We start from the raw sequence: 26108 nt of genomic DNA, 5'->3' as shown, positions 1-26108 counted from the left end.
TCATGTACTACACAATCATTAAAAGTAATAAACTATTGGGGGGACAAAGAGTTTCCTTTTATGTATAAAATGTAAATAATCATATTTACGTATTTAAATATAATGTATAAAGGAAAAAATATTTTTGTAAAATTATTTTTGTTATTGCTAAAGTTCTACTTTTGACTTTTTGAATTTAAAACACTTTATTATCAATCACCACCAAATCCGATGGGTTTTCATACTCCTCGATCTCCACTCCTGGCCATTTTCAGCATTTAAGAAAATCACAACTCGTCCTTGAACTTTCCACAGCTGGCTTCCTGACTCGTCCTCTTTCCTCTCTTGAACCCATTTTTCTTCCTGCCCTAACATATGTACAGCCTTTTTAGCCTTCTGATCTTCTGTCTACTGTCCCAACTAAGAGTCTCAAACACTCTAAAGAATTAGAAAATACCTCTCCTATTATGTGCCACTCCACACATCCTGATCTCTCCCACTCAAGGAATTCAGTTCCAGCTGACCGATGCACACATCTATTTATATGCCTTCTTGGAATCTCGTAATTCAGTATTATCTGAGGCAACTTATATCCCTATACTCCCAAATTTGTTTCTCCTCTTGCCCATAATTACCACTGATTCTACCACTCACAACACCTGAAACTTTAGTATCCTATTGGATGTAACTTCTTAACCTCAGTTTTTACCTGGAACTTTATAGAACCCATCTCCTATTACTGTAAAGCAGCACTTTCAGCCACGCCTTTCTTTCTACAGTACCTGCCACCTGTATTACTACATTAGCCTCAGAGTCTCCTAGGTCTCTTCCTATTACCTTCTGACACCAAGGCATAAACCATAACTGATTGATTATATATTTATTTACTGCTACTTAATAACTTCCACATTTCACTCCAAAGAGATTGGCCAGGCACTTAAGCTCCCCCTCTGTGATCTTGGAGCATCTAGCCGTAGGACTTGAATCCACCCTACTCCTCAGGAGCATATATTCAGGGTGTAGCATTCTAAAACCCCTGCTTTTTCTTCAGTTCTTCGTTCCAACTGTAGGTGCTCAAATTCTTCTATTCTTCAAATGTCACCTCCTTATGAAGCCTATTCAAATACCAACATCACAGTTGGGTGTTTTATTTTTCTGAAAACTCGGCAGTAGCAAAAGAGTATCAGACTAGAAATTAGAATGTTGATGGCTTCTTTCAAATGCTACTGCTTTTGACATCTGGACAACAAACCAAGTTCCAGAGCCCCAGTTTCTTGTTCCGTAAAATAGGAATAAAATTAACCTACACACCTCACAGGTAGGTAAGAATGTAAGGAAGATCAATTATAAGTGTTAATGCTGTCATTGTATCACCTTTTATTATGCATGCTTGTTTTTCCACCACAAATTATAAATATTTTAAAAAACAGTCTACACTTTATATCTAGCACCCATCACATAGTAGCTATTCAAATGTCTTTTTTTTAAATTTCATGTCATAAAACATAACACTCCCATTCCAGCATGAGAAATATAATCCATGCCCAATTTATATATACTCATGCACTGATTAAAAAAAAAAAATCCACATGGCATTTCTGGACCTCTGATTTAGTTCACCTGAAACCCAATTAGTTATCTGATGGGTGGGGACCCTTTAAAATGGCTGATAAATAACTAAATAATCAAAGAACTCCAAAAATTTTACAATATATAATATGTAAATAATACAAAGTACCCGTGTGAGGTGACTGGTCATGGTGGTTTATTATCCAATCCAACAAATTTATCCAGCATTCATAGTTGAGCATTAGTGTTTTAGTTTACCTTAGAATTGTAAATATTGACATCATGGCTATTTCAGTGACACAAGACAACAGATTAAAAAAAAATGAATATACAAGAGAAACATATTAATTCATTAAGCTGAAAGATTCTGTTTTTTCCTCCTTATACAAAAGCAAAATTAATGATGGGCAGTGTTCATCAAAATTCAAAATAAAATGGAAAGGAGAACGGAAACAACACTACAGAAACCTGTAAATCATATACTACAAGAACTTGAAGTCCTTGAGTTACCCCTGAAAACCATGTTGTATCTTAAACCATGTAACATCTTACACCAGGAAACACAAAAGCTACCTAAAATTAGTAGGGTCTTGTCTGAAGGCCATAAGAACCAACGGGAACAGACACTCGCTAGCGAAAAATTGAAGAATCTGAACATCAATACAAAAATTATTAAAAATCTAAAACGCAAATATACTTATTTAAATCCATGAGTTCACAGGTTATATAACACAACTGGCTAGTATTTCTTGGCATTTTATTATTTCACAAAAAAACTGCTCTCGTATCTAGTATCACATCTGCTCTTAGATATAGTCCATATCCACATATATGGATATGACACACTTGCACACACCTGTAATTCATTTTTAAATCTAAACTTACAAACTCTGTAAAAATCATCCAGTCATAAACTTTAAACTACTCTTGCTATGGTGCCTAGTAAAGCTTCAATGGTTACTGATAAAAAACCTTACTAAGAGTCTGACTCTTAAAATAATGGCTGAATGCCAAGAACAAGTAGCACCAAAATAAAGTCACAAGTAACTGGGCCATATTATGGATTAAGGAGGATATGGGTAAAAAAGGAAAGAATGAGTTAGACAGGAATTATGAACAGCAGTTGATGAGAAGCAAATTACTGTGTGTGTTCATTTAAAAAAAAAAAAAAAAAGCTCACCCTGTATGTGATGTTGCTGAGTCCCATAAACAAACATCAGGCAGCATGATGTAATAGAAAGAGTCCTGGACTGAGCGAGGGGACCTCTGTTCTAGTCCAAGGCCTCAGTTCCTCATCTGTAAAATGAGGGTGCTGAATTAGAGATCTGAGAGGGCTCCTCTAGCTTTAACATTGAGGGAGTCTATGGACAAACTCAAGAAGCAGCAATAAAATGTAGGACTTTTGTTAACAGTGAGGTTTACCTGTTAACATTGGAAACAATGGGTGGGAACAGAGATGAAAACAATGTTCATAAAATTTTGAACTTCAAATGGCAATTACTTTATAATTTTTAACTGCTAGAAAGGTTTTTACAATATACCAGCCTTAGCAGCATTATCATCTAAACGAGTGACCAAATTCTGACCTGAAAAACCGTATTCACCTTTGGTCTGCCAGACAGCCCAAGTAAACCTAGAAAACAGTGCAGAAAACACCTTTTGTCTAATAATTATGTTAAGTGATAAAGTGCCTCACAAGTGTCTCCAATTAACTAACTGAACAAAAAATAAAATGACACGAAAAAATGATTAGAGTAAATTAAACAATTATTTAATTTTAATATGCAATAAAATAATTATGCTTGTGATATCCTTCTTTGTTAATGAGCATATATTCCCTATGCATAATAATTTTTTGTTGTTGTTGTTAACTGGTAATTCTTTTCCCAATGACACTTTAAAAAGTGTTAAGTTCTCTACACTGAAAGAAATCAAGCTTCTACCAGTAAATAATAGAAAGACGCTGGTGTCTCAAAAAATTGGTTGTTGTCTAACTGCAATTACCAAAATAACATTAATTACCTGGTCTGAGTAAATACTTCAGGGTCTAATAAACTGAATATTGAATCTAATAAACTGAATACTATGTTTTTAAGTTCATACATCAGCTGACATTCTACTATTTATTTATTTATTACTTACAAGAATCCTATGGTTCTTACCTGGCAGACTTAAACTCCAAAGATCTAAGAACCGATAAACCTATCTCCACAACCAAGGTCTGTCACAAACCTACTCTTTTTAAGAATGTAATCTGTTATCTTTTAAAGGCTAAAAATATACAATGAAACATTCAGTGAAAAAACACTTAAAAAAAAAAAAACTTGTTTTTTAAAGCCTGTTTTATGCAAACTACCTAAAGTGATTATAAAATAACTTGGCATACAGGCGATTCCATTAATTATTCATTTGAGCATTTCACCTTGGCAATATACTGCCTAGTAAGTTATTCAGAATCACTAATAAAATTCTCTCTGGTTGGCAGAAACAAAGGCAAAAATAAAGCAGTCTTGATGGCAATGAAATTTGTTCTTGGTTAGTCTTAAAATGGTTGTGATATCTATGTATCTTTGAGATAAAAAAAAAATCTGTGGAACAAACTTTTTCTTTAAAATGAAATTATTTTTTATTTTAATTTAGGTATTTTGATTTATAATCCTAATGAGCTGATTAAAATAACCTTACACCTAATGGCAAACAACAGAAATCAGGATGGATATGCAAAGCATATTTAGGGTTCTATTTTAAGCATGAGCTGTTTCCAGAAATTTTTTCCATCTACCTAACCACCCCCATGACTTTTTTCAGAGAGACTTAAACACTTAGCTTATTTACTGACAAAAATACTACAAATAATAAAATTCTGTAAGCCATATTATTTTTAGCCAGTATTATACAGACGTAAAAACCAGCTCCTGCAAAAATTCAGGACTGAACTACTGACTTGGGTAAATTTCTCCTCTAGGAAGGGTTGGCACCAAGATCAGCAGGAGCTAAAGGAGAATTTGAAATTTAAATAACTAGTTGGTACATCACATGAAGCCCACTAGATTGTTCCTAACTAAATTTCTATTTGTAGAACATCAACACATTTGTAATTCTTTCCACCACTTATGTAAGTCATCACATGGTATAATCTGCTCAAAAACCAAAATACCTCATTCAGTTATCAATAATATAGAATTCTTGGAACACTATAAATGGCTAGAGCTGAGCACAACATAGCAGCACAAATGCTTTGAAAAAGTTATAGTATCTAGAAATGGTAATTCTTTTTATTACTGCAATACAACTGGAGACGAAGAAAAAAAAACAAAGGGCTAAAAATAAGTCCAACTCAGACTATTTTGGTTACTAAGAAAACATGAAGCCTTTATAACATCATGCAATTTCATATAACTTTTTATTTTCTAAAATATATTTAATAACTGCTTAGTTTTGTTGGAAATTCTTGTTTCAGGACTGGGGAAGAAAAAAGCTACCAATAAGAAAGAAACTGAGTTGATCAAATGAATGGCTAAAAATCTCACATCTCATTATTACAATTTGTAATTAATAATTTGTAATTATTAATATTGTTTTACTTTTCTCTCATCCTCACCTACTTAAGATTTATTCTGATATATATATTTTAAAAGTCTAGCCTATCAGAATAGATTTCCTAAGGGTATATAAGGATAAGAAATGAATTAGTATTTTATAAATGTTATACTTAATATTGGGTATTATATTTTAATGGCACTATACCAATCTTTCCAAGTGTTATAAAGAACCACAAAATTCTGGAACAATGATCATTTATTTGCCTTTTAACCAAACAACTCATTAACATACTATGACCACATTCCTAAAATACAGGTTTTTAAAAACAAATTCTAAATAATACATGATAATAAAAATAATTTCAAAAACCCAAATTCTAATTTAACCTGGCTAACAATTCTAGCATAAAAATTATGCAGCATTCTTCTTTTGATAAATGAATACAACATACTTAGAAAAAATGCATCCTAAGCCAAAATTCATAAATGACAACTGGTCAATTTAAAAAATGGAAAGAGATTCTAATACTTGTCTCTAATACGATTTTCAAAAACTTGTTCAAAATAAGCAACCCAAGGGATTCCATCTCCCATTAATCATACTTGACTCTAAGCATACTCTAATTATGTATCGATCCCCTCAGAATTTATGTATTATAAATGATCTTAATGAGCCTTTGCTATATCACTTTGAAGTAATCAAATTATTTGTGTGGGTACTGTCTTCTCACTTTTATTGTTCATTTTCATTTCTGTATCTTTCTGTATCCTAAGAAGTTCGGAGCTCAGTGTACAGGCACAAAAATGACAGTCATAAACTTAATTTTTAGTATTTTCATATAAAAAATATCAATTTTCATTAGATTACTAACAACCTATTATCAAATAGGAAACTGATTAAGAAAAATACTACCTACTATTATTTTTATAATTTTATTGTGAACAATTTTATACACGCAGAAAACACTTAAAAAACTGTACAGAAGTATTCACACGGCCACCACTAGGATTCAGAATTAACATTTCCTTTTGTCTTACCATTCCCTCAATTGATCTAACTACTGAAGCATTTCAAAGTAAGTTGCAGATCCATATACTTTCCCTATATAAACTTCAGCTTCTCTTAACTATTTACAGTAAAGCACTTAATACAGTGTTTGTTTCAAAGGAAAAGTTTACATAATATACAATGGATAGATATTAGGTTTACCATTCAAAGATATTCTCGAGTAACCCATATCCCTAACAGGACACAGGGTATTACCATCACCCTAGAAAGTTCTCATATGCCCATTCCTGCTTAAACCCTGTCTCTAACACCCATGCATCCTTTTTTCTTAGCCCTGCCAACTACTTTTTTTAAAAACATTAATTTTGCCTGCCCCACCCTAACACACAATAGGTAAATTTGCCTGTTTTTAGGACATGATAGAAATGGTATTATCGGGGCGCCTGGGTGGCTCAGTGGATTAAGCCGCTGCCTTCGGCTCAGGTCATGATCTCAGTGTCCTGGGATCGAGCCCCGCATCGGGCTTTTTGCTCAGCGGGAGCCTGCTTCTCTCTCTCTCTCTCTCTCTCTGCCTGACTCTCCGCCGACTTGTGATCTCTCTCTCTGTTAAATAAATAAATAAAATCTTAAAAAAAAAATGGTATTATCATTATGCCCTAATTTTACATAAGGCTATGTTTACCAGCATTCTGTTTCAGGAATTACTCCCAAGTTGCTGCCAGTATCAAGACTCTGTTCCTCTCTATTGCTCAGCAGTGTTGGGTTGTATGTACACAGCAGTTTATCTATTTTCTTGTTGACAGACATCTGAAATGTTTCCAGTATAGGGGTCAGCCACATATTTGGCACCGTTTCTATACAGAATCTGGTATTCCACCATTGTGGTTCTTTCTTTTGCAGGATTTCCTCTCTCTTCCTCCTGCTGGACTCCCATCACTCTACAGCTGCTGTGGTATTTCTGAATTTGATATGATTCCTCAAGCCAGTAAAGACAGCAAACAAGCCAGGAGAAGCCTGCCTGAAGCAAAACACCAGCAAGATGAGTTAAATTCACCCAAGGGCCATTCCTTCTTCTTTTGTTGTTGTTGTTAAAGGAACTGCTTCAAGTCCAGTTCCTACTTTTGTTTGCTCTACAGTGTCCACATGTTTTTTTCACATACCATCCAGAGGCTGTATTCACAATCAGTGGGAGGATTTGTCCAGGAGGAGCCACTACTTCATTTTTAAAATTATAACTCCCTATTTTTCCACTTCAGAAAAACTATTCTTTCTTTCTTTTCCTCAAGGGCTTGACTAATCTAGTCCCTTTCGATCCAGAGTCAAACTAAACCAAGAAAAGGTTTCTGGGAGTGGGAGATGTTGAGAGCTGGAGGAGGGAATACTGTGATTCTGTCCATGAACCAATCCAAGTTCCAAAGGCAACCCAAGACATGTATGTAGAACACACCCAAAGAAGTTAAGGTTTTGAGACCCTTGACATTAGCCACTCTTCAGATCCCACACTAACCCTGAGTGGTACATGCAAGGAGTAAGCCCATAGCACAGCAAAGCCTCTGAACACCGAACTGGCATTGGAGGCTGACACTGCCATGCTACACACAAGGAGAGCTAACCACGCGGATCACCTGCTTTACTTAAAAAACAAAACCCGCAACATTCATAAGATACAATCCAAAATTATTTAACATACCCAGGATCAGGAAAATCTGACCAATTCACACACACACAAAAAAGACCAGAATGCGACACCAATCTTGAGATTATTCAGATGTGAGAATTAGCAAACAAAAATGTGAAGGCAGCTATTTTAATCCATCCTCCACAAGGTAAAAGTATATTAACAGAAAAGACAGAAGCTCTCAGAAGTATAAAAAGAACCAAATGGAAACTTTACAAGTGGGAAAAATCAAGGGAAAAAAATGATTTGACAAGTACAAGCACAAAGAACACGAACACTGAATAACTGATTTCAGTTATTCAGTGAAGAAAGAAAATAACACAAACAGATAAGAAAAATATCTAATTTTAATAAAAGAAGAATTTCCCCAAAATTTGCATCTTTAGCACCAAACAGTAAACAAAACACAAAACCTAGACTAAAATGTTTTAAGTCTTATTATTCTATCTTCTTCTGAGATCCTGTGCAAGCTCTCATGATTCACCTCTGAAAAACATTCTGATTAGGATACAGAATTTTAAAGAATGCTGGACCACCTGAAGTTCATCTGGTTCAAGTGTTGGTTCTGTAACTATAACAAATGATGAAATGGCATCAATTCTCTGAGCTCTAATTCCTTCTTTGTAAAATTTGGACCTACTTAGTAAGGACAACTTACTTAGCTTTATAATGCAGACCTGCTGTTAGAGAAGGCAGGTAGTTAGGCCCTAACAGGATACCTGGAGGTCAGCAGCAAGGGAGTCACAGCCAGCTGTGGGGAACATCAGAGGCCTGCCTGGCCACACTCCACATGAAACCTGATCAAACCAGACAGGCCCACGCTGGTGGATGCCACCACAGGGAAAGAAACCACTGACCCAATGACGAAGAAAATTCACAAAACCCTCATCCCTACTCCAAGTAATGGATATTCTAACCCCTAGTTAACAACCTTCAATAAAAGACAGAAACCCAACCCCACCCCACACCCGCCCCTGCCCTGGCCCCAGGGCATGCAGCCCACATGCTCCAGCTTCCTCCCATCCCAACTCTCAAATCTCCAGAGCTGAGTTAAACAGACTTTCTTGTTTGTGTCATTCACCCCCTGTGTTGTGTTTCTGTCGGTGAATTCTTTCCTGTGACAAGACCAAGAACCTTTGGTGAAAGCACCTTAGGAACACAGGCTGGGTCTCCCGCCCCCGTTCACCTGGCAACACCATGATCTAATTCTAGGAATGCTCTAAAGGTCATTCCTGTTTCCCCAGGCCTTAGCATTAGCCAAGTTCTTCAATGCTCTGATTACTTGTTTCTGGCAGATAGGAGAACCCACAGGTCAGGAAGCTATGACTAGCAAAGTCTAGGGCAACACTGTCAACACACATACAATGTAAGCCAATGCAAACTACATTATATAATCCTAAATTTCTAGTAGTCACATGAAAAGGATAAAGAGAAACAGGGGGCAATTATTCTAAGAATATATTTTACTTAACCCAGTATACAACCCAATAAAATACATTATATATATATATATATACATATATATATATATTTAACCCAAATGGAATTTCTTATAATTAATATTTCAAAATCAAGATTATACCTTGTCTTCGAAATCTAGCATGTATTTTATCTTTACAGCACACCTCAGCTATGACTAATCATATTTCAAGTATTCAATACCACACATCGCTAGTAGCCGCAGGTCCAGATATGGAGGTGGAAGGACAAGGGAAAGGGACACAATGGCAAACAAGGGCCATGGTGTCTGGATGAGTCACAGAACACACACGCGCACACACACAACTACAGACTGATGGTGATAAAAAGGATAGTCCTACATGGCAAGAAGATCAGAGAAAGTTTGTTTTTTGAAACAAATTTACATCTCTACGAGGAGTAGAGCCCACTTTAAGGGGAGGAAAAAGATATATAAATGACTTCCATTTCAAACTACCTGAATTTAAAGTATTTCTTTTTATGACAGCTACTGTCTACTTCATCCTATACACAACTGTGGGGAAGAAATATCATGTAGGGAATATATTAAAAGGCATTATAAAACAAAATACTTCTCAATTAAATGGTTTTAAAGATTTAGGGAAGGAAATATACATCAAAAGTAGACAATATTAACATCAAAGGTTTTATTGTGACTTAGTTTCTGAAATTTCGGCCAAAATATCAAATCCCTGCTTTGAATGAAAGCAACAAAAAGTCTTAAGTAAATTTACAAATACCGAAAGCTCTCTATATTTTTAAAACAGATATAATTTCTATTGTTTTGGACAGTATAACGATTTTATTCCTTAACTGTTTCTCACGCAAAAAAAAAAAAAATAAAATAAAGGTGATCTTTGTGAGAACCTAGGCTCCCACCCTAGTTTCATCTTTCCACAGTTTCAATCTTCTCAGAATTGCAGATATACTCAGGAAAGGACTGTGGAAACAAGACCTGGTTCAGAGTGGACTTTACGATTTATTATCTATGTGATTATGAACAGGAATAATGGATTCCTCATCTATAAAACAGAGATATTAACAATCTCGCAAGGTTACAGAGAGATTTAAGCAAGATGTTTACTAACACAGAACATTCACTACACCTTCCATTTCTGGTCTGACTTTTATGTACTTTATCATTTATCAAAAAACTTTTAAATGAATCAAAATGTTTTTCAGTGTCTCCTACACATTTAAATTATTTCTGTGTAATGTGTTCTAAATTCGCAAACCCTTATGTTCCTAAGTCATTTTTTTTTTAAAGATTTTATTTATTTATTTGACAGAGAGAAATTACAAGTAGATGGAGACGCAGGCAGAGAGAGAGAGAGGGAAGCAGGCTCCCTGCTGAGCAGAAAACCCGATGCGGGCCTCGATCCCAGGACCCTGAGATCATGACCTGAGCCGAAGGCAGCGGCTTAACCCGCTGAGCCACCCAGGCGCCCCCTAAGTCATTTTTTAAAAATATCAGACTATAGGGGCGCCTGGGTGGTCAGTCTGGTAAGTGTCTGACTCCTGTTTTTGACTCAGGTCAGGACCTCAGGGTCATTAGTTCAAGCCCTGCACCACTGGGCTCTGCACTGGGCTCAGCACTGTTGGTGGAGTCTATTTAAGAGTCCCTCTCTTCTGCAGTCTCCCTCTGCCTCTTCTCCACACTCTCTCACTCTTAAAGTATCAGACTATAATGAACTCAAAATGATCCCATTAAACATCTGAATAAAAATAAACATCAAATCAGACTGTCTTTTATATAATAAGTGATATAAGAACTTTAGCATCTTTTTCTTTTTTAAAAAAAGGTCTTCCTTACAGGAGGAAAACAGCAATCAGAGGGAAGAAGAGAAAATAGTCAATGAGCAGGACCTCTATTCCAATGAGCCGAGGGAAAACAATCCAAAGATATGACTGAAAGCATAAAAAGGGCCAACAAGGAGAAGAGAACAAACAGTACACCTATTAAAACCAAAAATTCCTGTCTTTTACATACCAGACTTTACTAAATTAATTTCTTTGGGGAGCAAAAAATTAAAAATTAAGAAACAACAACAACAATAACAACAAAATGCATTACTATGCACTAGAAAGATACTTGGATTGATGAAAGAAAGGAGCAGTGGAAATAAAAAGAGACTCCTAACCGTTTCAATACACCCAAGAAACTTGCAATGGCCTGTAGGCTTCAAATTTTATGGCTATCTTGCTAATATGAAAGCATGTGGCCCAACCGAGAATATGTTAGAACCTGGTAAGACTGAATTTAACATAGTCTGGGTAGTTTGAGAAGTTGGAAATACTTAGAAATAAGGCCAGAAAACAATCAGAAATAGGACACTTTTTGTTTTAATGTTATTCCATCAACCACCCATCCTTCTACCTCTATGTGGGTTTTAAATTCTTGTTCTCACTCTATTCCGAGTCCCTTGAGGTAAGAAAAGAGCTAGGTTTTGTTTCTGACTGCATGGTGCCTATATTAAGAATCTATGAAACGGACACCAAAATTATGTGAAGCATGAAGATAAATTTTTAAATAACAAAAACAACCCACCATAACAAGTTCTACTACAACATTTAATGTAAGACTTAAATCCACTTTCTTTGACTTTCAGATGATAGATAACCAGTCTTTCAGGTCCCATTTTAGTTATAGAAGCCTCAACATTATGTAACATCATCCAATGGTAAAAATACAGGAGATCAATAAAATATAACTCCAACATGTATATGCTCTCCTTTTCTGAGTTTATCTTTTTTTTGTTGTTTTTAATAGAAGATAAACTAGACGTTCTCAAAGAGACAACTGCTCAGACATATACAAAGGCATAAGCCCTTCTGAAAGAAATTGAGCCTGTGCGTATTTTCAGCTTCATCCATTAAGGGGGGAAAAATACCCTAGAGACTAAAGAGTTTTTCAAGATATCCATTTTACTACTGATTTGAAAATTAGTTCTCCAGGGGCATAAATTCTCAATCAAAAGAAAATACTTCACACAATGCCATCTATATGGTAATGCCATTCGTTCTTCACATTTAATAACACCACTTCAAAATTACAGGACAGTGAGATGATAAATAACGACAATAAACTTCTCTACAACAAAAAGAACAAATGAATTTACAGATAATATGATTAAAAAGTAGAAAGTAAAAGAGGGACGCCTGGGGGGCTCAGTTGGTTAAGCATCTGCATTTGGCTCAGATCATGATCCCAGGGTCCTGGGATGGAGTCCCACACTGGGCTCCCTGCTCAGTGGGAAGTCTGCTTCTCCCTCTGCCTAGTGCTTCCCCCTGCTTGTACACTCTCTCTCACAAGTAAATAAACAAAACCTTTTAAATACAGAAATTCTTTTTTAAAAAAAAGTAGATAGTAAAAGGGAACAGAGATCACTGCTTCTTAGGAGCTACTTGGGAGGGTCACAACTCTTTGGGGCCTTATCTTCAATCTAGGAAGCCACAATTTTTATCAGTTCTCAAGTTCTGGTTTTATCAGATAATCAAGTTCTGGGTGAACAGATGTTAACAAAACACACTAGAGCAACGTGAGAACAAGAAGAATGATCTACTGATTCACACTGAGAAACACAACTGCAGCCTGGAGTATTCACTAACGCACAAGTGCTGGTGGCACCCGGTCCACATCTCACCACTCAATTTCCTTAGGAACTAAGCAGGTTCTTTCCACAACACCTTAGGGTCAGCTCTGGCCACAGGTTAGGTCAGGCAGGAGTTGCCAAGGAGCTGACGCCCTCCCCACCCCACAGCATAACTCCACCAATAGGGAATGAGAGTTTATAGACAAACAACTACAGCTTCATTGGCCCTGGAGTGCAACAACTCAGAGGCATTGTTCTATTCCATCTCCCAAGGTACAGGATGTAAGCCCCAAAAGTCCACAACAGTAACCTAACTCTTTAAGGCAGCTGTCCTGGCCTCTTTGTCGCTTACTTTCCCACCACTCCCCACTCCCACAGGAACTTTCTGGGTTCACTTTTCAAGTAAAACAGTTCTTTCAAGGGTCTCATTCCACTGAAATCAAATCTAAGACAACTGGTCGGCATGGTTATTTTTTCTTAGTAGGAAAATCTTACTGTTAAGCCAAATTAATTTTAAGAAGTTGTGGGACAACTATAAAATCACAAAAAGAGAAAATAGGAGATCTAAAGAACGGGTCAAAAAAAAGACATTTTTTTGAAAATAAGGATCTATCTTTTGAATAGTTCAAAGTAGAAGATACACAAACAGCTAAAACATATAAACTGATGCAAATTAGAACTACAGTGACATACCATTTCTCATCTATCAGATTAAATACACACAGACATACACACACGCCCAGAAAGTTCTGACTATACACTGTTTGCAAGTGAGTAAAAAGGCAACCTCACACACTGCTGGAAGGAATTTAAGATGCCATAATGTCTAAGGGAATTTGGCAAATTGCCTTAAAAAATGCATATTTATGATCACACCTAAAACTCCCATTCTTGAAACAGATATGGTACATCCATGTAAAAGACGATCACACAACCATGAAAAGGAATGAGGACTGACTCCATACAGTGCTATAAGATGATCTCCAATATGAGTATATACGTGGGTTTGCTAATTTTTTGAAACTAGCAATTACAGATAAAAATCGGTTACCTAGAAGGGGAGTAAGAAAATAAAAATGTACCTTATTTTGAAGTAGCATAAATGTTTTATATATAATTACAAAACAGAACTATCAAAATATTTAAATTCTAAATACTAAAAATAAAATGAAATAAAAGGACCTTACTATATAACATGAAATATTAAATTTCATATTCCAAATATTTATTTCATAAAATGAAATAAATGAACCTGACTATATAATAAGATGGCAGAAAAACTGTGGATTTTTCTTCCAAGTGGACTTACTTCAAGTACTATAAAAGTAATACTTTGACTGTAAACTTCAGTGGGACACAGGCCAAAATTCAGGAATCATATTAGTGCTACTGGTTTAAATATAGAAATACATATTAAGATAAAAATCAGTATTATATATGACAGTTCTATATGCATTTTATATATTTTAACTCACAGGTTTCACTTATATAGTCTGTATTTTATACTTTAATAATATATGCTATTTTCTATTACATTTATATTTAATAATACATAATATTATAAATATATAGAAGAAAAAAGTTTATGTAAAAGTCAACTTAAAAAGGCTCCTTGGCCAAGACCATTTGAGCATCACAGTAAGAATAAACACTGCAATGCAATACACATATAAAATATTTTAATCCACAGGCCCAATGATACTTTAAAAAAAAAAAAAAAAAAAAGTCCTCATTGGTCTGCTTTCCCAAGACTTCTAGCAGGAAACAACGCAATAATTTGAAAAGTGGTAAATAAAGGAAAGAATCAAGTATTTCGTATGCCTTTCCTGTGCAAACTGTGCCACAGAGTAATCAACTATATGATGAGGAAAGTTTCTCTCTACAGAGATATTACAGGTCATAAATAATGCCTCGATATAATTAGGATATCAACATCTTGCATGTTGTCATTGAAATAAGAAATCTGAACAGTGAGCAACAGTGACCTAGTATCACAGAGACAACTAAATACGTACATCTTCATGGAGTACTTAAGGACCTTCTTATGAAATATTCTGTCACCCTGACACCACAAAATAAAGAAAAACCTGAATTAGATTAAGCTTTTAAATATGACTGCTGATTTGCAAAAAAAAAAAGCACAAGGGAAAGAGAGGCTTTTTACTATAGGGATGCAATTAACAAAACACAAAATGAGGCACTTCACATGGTAAATAAATTAAAAGGGAAAAAATGCAGTAAGTAGAAGAGAAAGATGTACATACCAACCAAATATAATTATATGGATTTTGTTGTGATTCTGTAGAAACAACTATTTATGAACAAATGAGGAAAACAAACTAAACGGCTATTTAGTAACATTAAGAAATTATTGGATATGATCTCATATCCATTAGAATGTTCACTGTCCAGAAAGAAAGGAAGGAGGGAAGGAAGGGAGGGGAAGGAAAGGGGGAAAGAAAGAAAGAAAAGGAACACCACCGAAAGCAGTAAGTGTTGGAGAGAATGTAGAGAAAAGAAAAATCAGAACTCTTGTGTACTTTTGGTGGGCATGGAAAATGGTACAGCCACTCTGGAAAACTGTTTGGAGGTCCCCATATGATCCAAGAGTTTCATTTCTGGGTATACACCCAAAAGAAGTAAAAGAATCTTGAAGAGATATATGCACACACATTTTCACTGCAGCATTATTCACAAAAGCCAAAGACGGAAGCAACCTAAATGTTCAATAACGAATGAATAAAGAAAATATGGTATATGTATATAATGGAATATTCAGCCTTTAAAGAGAAGGAAATCCTGTCACATGCTGCATGCTACAAAACTCATGATCCTAGAGGATATTATGCTAAGTAAGCCAGTCACAAAAGACAAATACTGTGATTCCACTTATACTGTATAAAATAGTTAACATCAAACTCAAAACCAAAAATTAAATAAAATGGTTGCCGCCACCTACTGCCAAGAAGGGGAAATGGGAGGGTTTTGTTCAATGGGTTTCAGTTTTGTAAGATGAAAAAATTCTAAAGAACTGCTGTACAGGGACGCCTGGGTGGCTCAGTTGGTTGGACGACCGCCTTCGGCTCAGGTCATGATCCCGGAGTCCCAGGATCAAGTCCCGCATCAGGCTCCCAGCTCCACAGGGAGTCTGCTTCTCTCTCTGACCTTCTCCTCGCTCATGTTCTCTCTCACTGTCTCTCTCTCAAATAAATAAATAAAATCTTAAAAAAAAAAAAAAAAAAGAACTGCTGTACAATGAGAATATAGTTAACACTACACTTAAGTATACTAACTGCACACTTAAAAATACTTAAGATACCAACTTTTGTTTTTTACTACAATTTTTCCAAAGTACATTTGAATCCCTTTTCAAATAAAAAATATAGTCAATTTTTAAAGTGTAAAAATGGTATTGTGGTATATATTTTTAAGTAGTCCGTATCTTACATAGATACATATTAAAATATTTATGAATGAAATGTGGTACATGTATTGGCTCCAAAACAACTGGGGGGGGGGGGGGGGGGGTGAAAAGAGACATGGAACAATGGGGTTAAAGATGAAACAAACCTGGTGATTACTGCAGCTGGGTGAGAGTTCATTATGCTATTCTGTCTTCTTCAGTGTATATTTGAAAATCCGCTCAATAAAGTTAAAATACTAATACACACTTGTTGGCCAAAGGCTTCTATTAATCAATGAGATATTTACTGAAAAGAGTATGCAACATTTATTTAGGAAAGTAGCTGTAAATCATAAAGAAGTAAGGTGCAATTAGAGTTAAAATAGCTTGTGCCTAGGCAAGTGAAGAGTAAGCAAAAAAGAGTTATTATGAATCCTCCATCCTTATTTGTATCACAAACAAAGTTGAGGTTGGGGGTGGTAGACAGAAGTTATACATTCCCACAAAACATTGCTTGATGGCATTTTCAGGGGAAAAAAATATAGGATACTATGTAGCACATGTTTCACTAAAAACCTGGGCAACTCTCAGGTTCATGAGAAAACTACCACCAAGAATCAATACCTATAAATGTATTTGCACATCATGCAAATGTGTACAAATGGCTGTGGTGTCCTCAGACCACAAGCAAGTTTTTTTTTGTAATCTTGGCCTTCTTCATCTCTAATGCTGACACTAATTTAGAACCAACATAAATGAACATAAATGTCTGTGATCATGACTTAAAAATTATTTCAGGATTTTTCAACAAAATTGGCAAAGGAGTTGGAAATAATCTGATTTGAAATACAGTCTAAGAGCTGTTCCAGAAAACATCACAATGTATAGTTTCTGTGAGGGGGACACTGAAAAATTCACTTGAAGATAAGCACTAAGGGGGCGCCTGGGTGGCTCAGTGGGTTAAGCCGCTGCCTTCGGCTCAGGTCATGATCTCAGGGTCCTGGGATCGAGTCCCGCATCGGGCTCTCTGCTTAGCAGGGAGCCTGCTTCCCTCTCTCTCTCTCTCTCTCTCTGCCTGCCTCTCCATCTACTTGTGATCTCTCTGTCAAATAAATAAATAAAATCTTTAAAAAAAAAAAAAAAGAAGAAGAAGAAGATAAGCACTAAGAAGAGAGCGCCCCGGGGAGCCTGGGTGGCTCAGTGGGTTAAGCCTCTGCCTTTTGGCTCAGGTCATGATCTCAGGGTCCTGGGATGGAGCCCCGCCTCAGTCTCTCTGCTCAGCTGGGAGTCAGCTTCCTAAACCCCCCCCCCCCCGCTCCCGCCTGTCTGTCTACCTACTTGTGATCTCTAATAAATAAATAAAAAGTCTTTAAAAAAAAATAAAAAGAGCTCCCTGCACACAGCACTAGAACCTCAGATACCCAATAGGCCTGCTTAATGGATTCTCAAGGGGGACATGCCATAAATTGTTAAGGCTCCAACAATCAAGAAAACCAATAGATTTCAAATGTGAACTTCAAACATAAAGCCAAGGACAGGTAATACAAATGATGGCGCTGATTTAGCCCAGAGCTGCTTCCTGCATGAGAAACTGTAATGCTCCAAAGGAAACAGCAGATTTAACATTGGTTACTGAGTCACCCAAGCACCTTAAAGAACCCAGCAAGTGTCTGATAAATTAACGAAGAACCACAGATCCTTCATGCTAGGTAAGGCCGTACAAAAAAATTCTTATTTTCTTCAACATCTGCTATTAACTGCTGAGAGAGAGAGGCAACAGGGAGAGGAAATCTTCCTTTTAAGAACATACTAACAAGTTCATCTTTAAAATGAATCACTTCCTAGGAATATGTCCACAGATAACTCATCTCATTCACTTATCCTGGTTCTAGTTAATTTTTAGCAGCTTTTATTTCAGACTGATACATCTACTATTTCCCACCAAATTCTATGAACCTTTATCAGTTTCTATAGCTACCTCATTTAATGTTTACAATAAAAGTCCAATTAAGTAAAATAATTTAAAATTTTAATAATGTACTATAGAAAATATTTTGAAATAGATCATTAATTCTAAAAAACCCAGAAAGTAAAAATTCATTCTTCTACATTTACTGAACTCTAAAATACATACCAATACCATTTAGATAAGGAATTACTTTTTGTATGGGAGAATCATTCTGATTTTACTTACCAGTAATGACATCACTTAGTCTACAGTGAGAATAATCCTTAAAAATCTAGCCCGATTTTATCATCTAATTTTATAAGTTTCTGCCAAAATCCCAGACATACACAGAAAAGAAAGCAAATCTCAACTCCTACAGAATGGCTTTTCTGCTGTATAATATAGTTCACAGATTTTTATTACACAGAGAAAGGTTGCTAAAATGATGTTTTTAAATAGTAACAACGGCTCTCCTGAAAATCATTCACTCACTAAAAACAGGTAGACCTTTAGCCATTTAACTGCCCATTATCTCTAAATATTAAGATAAATACAACACGCACAAAGACTATTTTGTAAGATGATTGACAAAACACAAAGAGCTATTACTGATGCTATAACCTCAACATGAAAATTCTATTCACAAAATATAGCCCACTTGTTAAAACAATATCATTGCTATATAATACTTTTCATCCTGGCAACCACAGGCAAGAGGCTAGAAACTCTACGGATAATGGAAATCTCCAAACTAAGGGTTCACCCTTTTCTCTTTAATTAAATAATAAAAATTACTTTAAGTAATTACACACATTTTTAAACCATTTCTTTACTCCAGAACATAGATGTATTTTGTCAAACTGTGAGAAACTTTAAAAATTCTTAATGGATGCTGACAAATAAGAGAATAATAAAAAGACTAATTAAAATACTAGCATTTGGAGTGGGAGGGATTCTTACCATTGGCAGTGCATTGATGTGGGGATGTGCAATTGAATATCCGGTACCGCCAATCACAAGTTTCTGATGCTGAGAAAAAGGAGAGTAAAATATTCAGTGTGCCCTAAAACAAGTTCAGCTTAAGAAATTTCACATACCAAATATTCATGTATCATATTCTATTTATGTCTGTAAGGTCCCCATCACCAGTGATTATCCTTCTCTCCCTCCACAACTGTTATCAGGAGCAACAGCAGCAACTTTTGAGTAGTATGTGGCAGGCCCAGAATCTTTACAACATTCCTAGAAGGCTGACACAATGAACAAAATGAGAGTGGAAGAGATGAAACTGCACATAGTGCAATTTTGTACACTTCACCCTGATTCAACTTAACTTGTGCAAATATTACTGCAACAGGGCCCAGGGCAGTGTGTTCATAATCTATGATCATGAGTCATGAAGACTGGTATCGACTGGTCTTCTACATATTCTGTTTAATAAAGACAAACGCATGGTTGGTTTCAAGTTCAGTCTCTTCAAAGTGTACGTTTGACAGACTTGACGCAGTCCCCTGAATTGCTAAGCCACAGCCTTCTGTGTCAACATACAAGCTGTTGTTCGCATACCCTGCCGAAGTGGCAGCTCTCAGAACACAGACCACGGCAGACGCCACCATATGCTGGGCCTGAGCTCAGCTTCATGCGAGAGGGCAAGTGGATTGTCACAGAAAGGACAGCAGGAGCTTTACCATCAGTACCTCACTAGTGAATTAAGTCAGCAAACACTACAAAGATAACTAACCAAATACACGGAATAAATGGAGAAAGAATTTAATCCCTTGACATCTGCTCCTCTCTGATCTGATCTTTCATTGACTAGAACTCTCATTTGTGCTCACTGCCAACTCCATGGCCATACTGAACTAGTGCAGTGCTACTACAGAACTTCCAGGAAGTTATAATTTTAGGAATTAAAATAGTATTTATTAAACATGGCACAAACACACTGAAATTATAGATAGCTACGTGAACACACAATATCCCACCAGTCACCGGTGCTTCAGAACACCGCAGTGAGCACCAGGGTGTTTTGGCATGAGGCGCTGGAGAACTAGTCGGCAGACCCTTTCTAACACCCCCAGAGAGACATCATGATTGAGTCCAAACAAAAACTCAATTAGAGCTACCACTAGGCTCTGTCTACCTCTGGGTTATCTGTTATAAATACCAGTTGTTTTATCATAAAGATTTCATGAATTTTTGAGTTATAAGCTATATATGGTTACTTGTTATCTAAAAACTGGCAGGCTGCAACATATCAGAGAAAGTTTTGCATACATTCGTTCTATTTATTTATAAATAATTAACATGTGCTCCTAAATTACATACATCTTAAAACACAGAAAACGAAAGTTAAAAAGAAAAGATGTGTGCTCATATGTCAAATACCCTTCTTGATAATCTCTTATGATTTTAACCATCTTCTAAAATGATTAGATCGTGGCAGGTGAAAAACTCATTCTAGTAGTTTAAAGTATCAATGCTATCATTACATTGTTTCCTATTTACATTTCTTATATTCAGGTTTTTATGTATAAATCTTTAAATTATTAGTCTGTTTTGGGAGGTCTGATAGAAACTAGATAAGATAAGCCATAAATCAACATGATCAAACATAAGTAACCTTATAGAAGTAAGCTCAGACACATGGCAATTCCCAGAAAAGGGGTGAAGAAGGGCTGGGAGTGTCCCTGCTACTCGGTGGAGCTCCCACTCTTCCCCCTTACACAGGACTTTCTGATGTCAGACTGAATAAAAGGTACAAATCTGAACCTCTGTATTAAATATTAATAACATTTAATTTTTTTAATTTAAAAATACAAAAAGAGACTAATCGAGCCCTGTACTCCAAAGGATACTTATTTTCACTACGAGGGTGTATATACATACCACACAGAAACTCACACCAATCTATCTACCTTTGGAAAATCCTAAACTAGGTCATTCCAGTTGCTAGTCTTTCTTGTTCCTCCTCTGCTTGATTCTCTTAGTTTTCTCTTACTTTTCCGTGATTAAGGAGTCTTTCTGTCATCACTCTTGCAGAGGTCTCTAATTATCTTTTCTCTACTCTTATTTTCTTCATTGATTCATTTAGCTTTTCCTTTCAGACTATACCCCCTTACGGGAGAGGGTCATAACAGCAATTTAATAAACATTTAAGTAGTTAAATAAATATCTGATTCTAAGATTTGAAGGGTAAATAAATTGGTGGAAAGCAATATGTCAACAGGTACACCCATTTGCACACACAACACAATCTGAAAAACGGAGGAATTTCCTTTTTTAAAAAAACCTTATTTCCTTATTCCACAGAAAGACTGATTTTGTGAGTAGGAGGAGAGACAGAACGAGAGAATCTCCAGCAGACTCCCTACTGGGCATGGAACTGGACATGAGGCTCAACCTCAAGACCAAGATCATGACCTGAGCTGAGACCAACAGTCAGACACTTAACCAACTGAGCCTCCCAGGTGCCCCCAAAACAGAAGGATTTCAAAAATATAGATATATGATATAATATGATCTGATATTGCCTGGGCCATATTTTGGTTTCTACATATTTGGGTTCTACATTTTGGTTTTCCTAGTCAACTCATTTAGCCAAGCCCTGGCCATTTTGTGCATTTATAAAGCATATCACACAATTCTTCAGCTTGTAAAATGAATTGTTTGAATTTTAAAAGATAGAATTATATATCCTACAAAAAGATTACAAAAATATAAGGTGTTTTTAAGATAATCTGACAGAATATATATTGAAACTATTTGTACTAAAGTAATTCAAGTTTAAAAATACAAAAAGAGACTAATCGAGCCCTGTACTCCAAAGGATACTTATTTTCATTACGAGGGTGCTCTCTCTGCCAAAATGTGTATCCATTACACTTGCCTTTATAATCACACTTACCGCACATCTCCTAATCTTCACCATAGAATGTCACCAATCTCTCCGTTTTCTGCCACTTTGACTGCCATGACGTAACTCATTCATTGCAGAAATTACCTTCTACTATCATTCTGGCCACAAACCTAGTCCATCTCTTTTGAGGCTCAGCCCAAATCTGCTTTCTCCCTTGATTATTTACCCCACTACCGAGACACATATGTGCCTCCTTTATTACACCTGTGTAGTGCCATATACTCTTATCGTGCCTCCCCTACCAGACCTCTTGAGACCAGGGACTTACTTGTTCACCCTGCTGTACCACAAAAGCCCTAAGAATAGTGAACAGAAAATACACAGTTCTTAAGATCCATAAGTTGACTAAGTATTGTATTATTAATAATATAACATAGGAATAGGTATGCATGTATTTGAAAATAAAACACAATAGAAACTATTACAGCACAAATTAATTATATTGGTAGGGACAACTTACAGTGGATTTTTGTTTTAAAAATGTTTAGGAAAGCCTGGCTATTACCAGTAATTTTAGTACCACTTCTAGGAAGTAGCAAATAAAGGCTGATATTTAGCCATTAAAAGAAAACTCAAAGAGCACGTGACCAGTCACATTATAAAATTAGTGTTAAAATCAGCAACTACTTTGTGTACTACATAAACTAAACCCATTTGCTTTACTTCTTGTAATGCAATAAATGTGTGTGGGCTTTGGTTCTGTATCCAAATACAAAGCTTTGCTTTTACAATCTATACTTCAGGACATTTTACCTGAAGCAGATCGAAGTATTAATTTCAGAATAGAATTTCAGCACAGAAATAGACACTAACTCAGCAGACATCTAAAATCTACCCCCTACACATAATTAGGAGAATTTTTTTTTTAAGATGCAAAAATCTTTTTAAAACAGCACAACAGTATATTCTCACTAATCTTCAAAATTATTACGCTTGAGGGGTGCCTGGGTGGCTCAGTGGGTTAAAGCCTCTGCCTTCGGCTCAGGTCATAATCCCAGCGCCCTGGGATGGAGCTCCGCATCAGGCTCTGTGCTCAGCAAGGAGCCTGCTTCCTTCGCTCTCTCTCTGCCTGCCTCTCTGCCTACTTGGGATCTCTGTCACATAAATAAATAAAATCACTAAAAAAATTATTACGCTTGAGAACTTAATGGATTATGGTTCTTTCCCCCAAGGAAAGATACAAGCAAAACAAAAATGTGCTTATAATTTAGTGTAGCAACATAATCTAATCTAGAACCTAGTAGCCAGAAACAAATTCAAGAAACTGTACCTCGTATCCTTAACAAATAGAAATTACAAATGAATTTAAATTTGTGGAGAATTTGGGGAATCATTCCAGGAATTAAGAGAAAAACGTAAGAATCCTAACATAATTAATCTGCTAAGAAAATGTTTATTAAATGAATTTCTTGGCAAAAGAAATGTCACAGATAAAGCCCAAATTAAATTGCTTAGCACATGACTGAAAACACAACAAAAAGTAATTACAATAAAATATATATATATATATATATATATATATATATATTTGGAACAATAAAAATATATATATATATATTTGTAAAACAAAAACTTTCAACTGTATCTTCTCAATTCCACTAATCCGTTTCACTAAAGACTTTATTAGCTGTTTTCCTCCATATGGCAATTCCTAGTAACATACTAAGCATTCATTCATCAAGGCCACTAAGTGTCTGGATGTCTGCGCTCTCCTCTCCCCATTTTTATCTCCCACCCAATCACGTACACTGATAATATTCTGGGAATCCAGATGATGAAGCTAGTGGAAAGGGGGAAAGAGCCTTAACAGAAGAATATCTTAAGGAAACCACAGAAGAATATCTTAAGGAAACCAACCTTGAGGTCAGAGTAAAAGGCAGAATGGTACAGATCAAATAGCTCTGCCATCACTGGCTATGATTTTCCACTTCCTTTTGTTATTTAGGTGACTCAAGAAAAATGGAATCAAAAGCTATATATTATGATCCCATTTTCCTAAAAATTAGATATACTCAATACCACAAAATCATATCAAAAGCAACTTAAACATGCACTAGTGTCTAATTGTCCTATTATTACTTACGTCAGTTGGGTTAGTTTCATTGGTTGCATCATATGCAGCTGAATTCTGTATTAAATTTACATTTAAAAAAATTACTGTGCAAGAATAAGACAGCTATCTTATAAGGAGCACCTGGGTGGCTCAGTGGGTTAAACGCTGCCTTCGGCTCAGGTCATGATCTCAGGGTCCTGGGATCCAGTCCCGCATCAGGCTCTCTGCTCAGCAGGGAGCCTGCTTCCCTCTCTCTCTCTCTCTGCCTGCCTCTCTGTCTACTGTGATCTCTCTCTGTCAAATAAATAAATAAAATCTTTAAAAAAAAAAAGAAGAAGAAGATAGCTATCAAGTACCTTGAAATCTGCCTGTCAAAGAGTAAGCAATCCAGTTAAAGACCATAAAAACACAAATTCAATTAGAGAAAGCCACAAAGTTTTTAAAATTAAAGTTTAGTTTGGGCAGTTTCAAGTGTTAATGAAAGTCCAATTTATTTTTCAGGCACGACATCTACCCATCAAATGCTTCCAGTTCACTAACTTTCAAAACGTGAAGAGAATGTGAACATGTGAAAAGGCTTAGATTCAAACTTGAGTTGTGATACTAGAAAGGTGATATAAAACATACGGATAAATAAGCACTATTGTTAGTTGCTTTAAAAAGTGAACATATCAACAAAGAAACTATAATTTCCTTTTCCAAAAAAACTGCTACTAAATTAATTGTGCAACTTTTAATTTATAATGCCTTAAAAACATGACAGACCTGACACTGTTTTCTTCTTAACACAAAGCTGATAACAGCTCAACTTTTTATTTTTTAAGTTTCAGAGAAAGAAACAAGTAGAGGGGTGACAAAAGGCAATAGGAATAGTTCAGGATCTAAGAAGTAACAGAATGCATAAGAAAAATCAAACTTTGCCTGTGACCACATATGAAGGTAGGTAAGTACCTCAGCACCTGGCGAGTTAGAAGAAAAAACTGATACAATTCCTACATCTTATTCAGTTTCTCACTCTTCCCAAAGATTGAATATTTGATTCAAGATACCAAGAATTTGAACAGCTAAATTAGGACAACACAAAAATCATTCTGCTGAACAATACATTCCCAGCAGAAATGAAACAGTTCTGCCAGGGATGTTGGGTCTTTGATTAACAGAAAGATTGTTCCAGAATCTAACATAATTGTGACACAGCAGGTCCCTCACTCAGATATAACTGGCCTAGAGTAAAATTTGCACATCAGGTACATGAAAAGTTCCTCAGGTGATTCTAGTTGGGGATAAAAATCACTGGACTCGGAGCCTGGGTAGCTCAGTGGGTTAAGTCTCTGCTCAGGTCAGGATCTCAAGGCCCTGGGATCAAGGTTCCCATCAGGCTCTCTGCTCAGCAGGGAGCCTACTTCTCCCCCTCTCTGCCTACCTGTGATGTCTGTCAAAAAATAAATAAAATCTTAAAAAAAAAAAAACAAAACAAAACACTGGACTTTGTGGCAAGAAAGGGCAGAATGGGGTTTTACTAGTCAGAGTCTAGTAATCTATGGGCGGGATGAGGAGGTGGGGTAGAATGGGGGATCCGTTCTTTCAAATATTAGCACTGCAAAGTGACTACTCCTCAGAACTAGGCTGGGAACCATACTGTAATGATTTTAAGGTTAACCATAAGAAACAAAAGATAAATTCAACCTCTCTCCCTAAAAATGAATTAGGAAAGAAAGGACAATCGTGAAGACTTCTTAGAAAGAGACCCAGTAAAAAGACTACAAGACAGAAAAGTTATCATTTTAAAAGCACAAAAGGAGCAATGCTGATACTTAAATTTAGATAAAGAGTTTCCCGAGTGAGACTCTTTATGTGACAGTACTGTAAGTAGTAGGTAGGAATTATGGAAAGTTTTTTTTTTTTCTGCTCAATATGAAGGAAAACTGTCACACAA

At 36.0% G+C, this 26108-nt stretch overlaps 1 protein-coding gene across 10 annotated transcripts in view; it reads right to left on the bottom strand.

The window, feature by feature from the left end:
• The window catches only part of TBL1XR1 (TBL1X/Y related 1), a 166389-nt gene that overhangs the window by 62602 nt on the left and 77679 nt on the right, over positions 1–26108 (bottom strand). For 4 of the 10 annotated variants that reach the window (XM_059391511.1, XM_059391520.1, XM_059391512.1 and 1 more), the window contains one exon: positions 19161–19229. The exons of 2 other annotated variants lie outside the window; for them this stretch is intronic. Coding sequence is in view for 1 of the 8 variants with exons in the window: in XM_059391519.1 (XP_059247502.1) it covers positions 2729–2765 (37 nt within the window). In the remaining 7 variants the exon portion in view is untranslated. Of the gene's footprint in view, positions 1–2728; positions 2845–19160; positions 19230–26108 lie in introns of all 10 variants that reach the window. 4 more of the 10 variants (XM_059391514.1, XM_059391519.1, XM_059391515.1 and 1 more) reach the window with 2 other exon arrangements.

Source organism: Mustela nigripes, chromosome 2, assembly GCF_022355385.1.
Source record: "Mustela nigripes isolate SB6536 chromosome 2, MUSNIG.SB6536, whole genome shotgun sequence".
Lineage (NCBI taxonomy): Eukaryota > Metazoa > Chordata > Mammalia > Carnivora > Mustelidae > Mustela > Mustela nigripes.
This window is presented reverse-complemented; position numbering and strand designations above follow the sequence as displayed.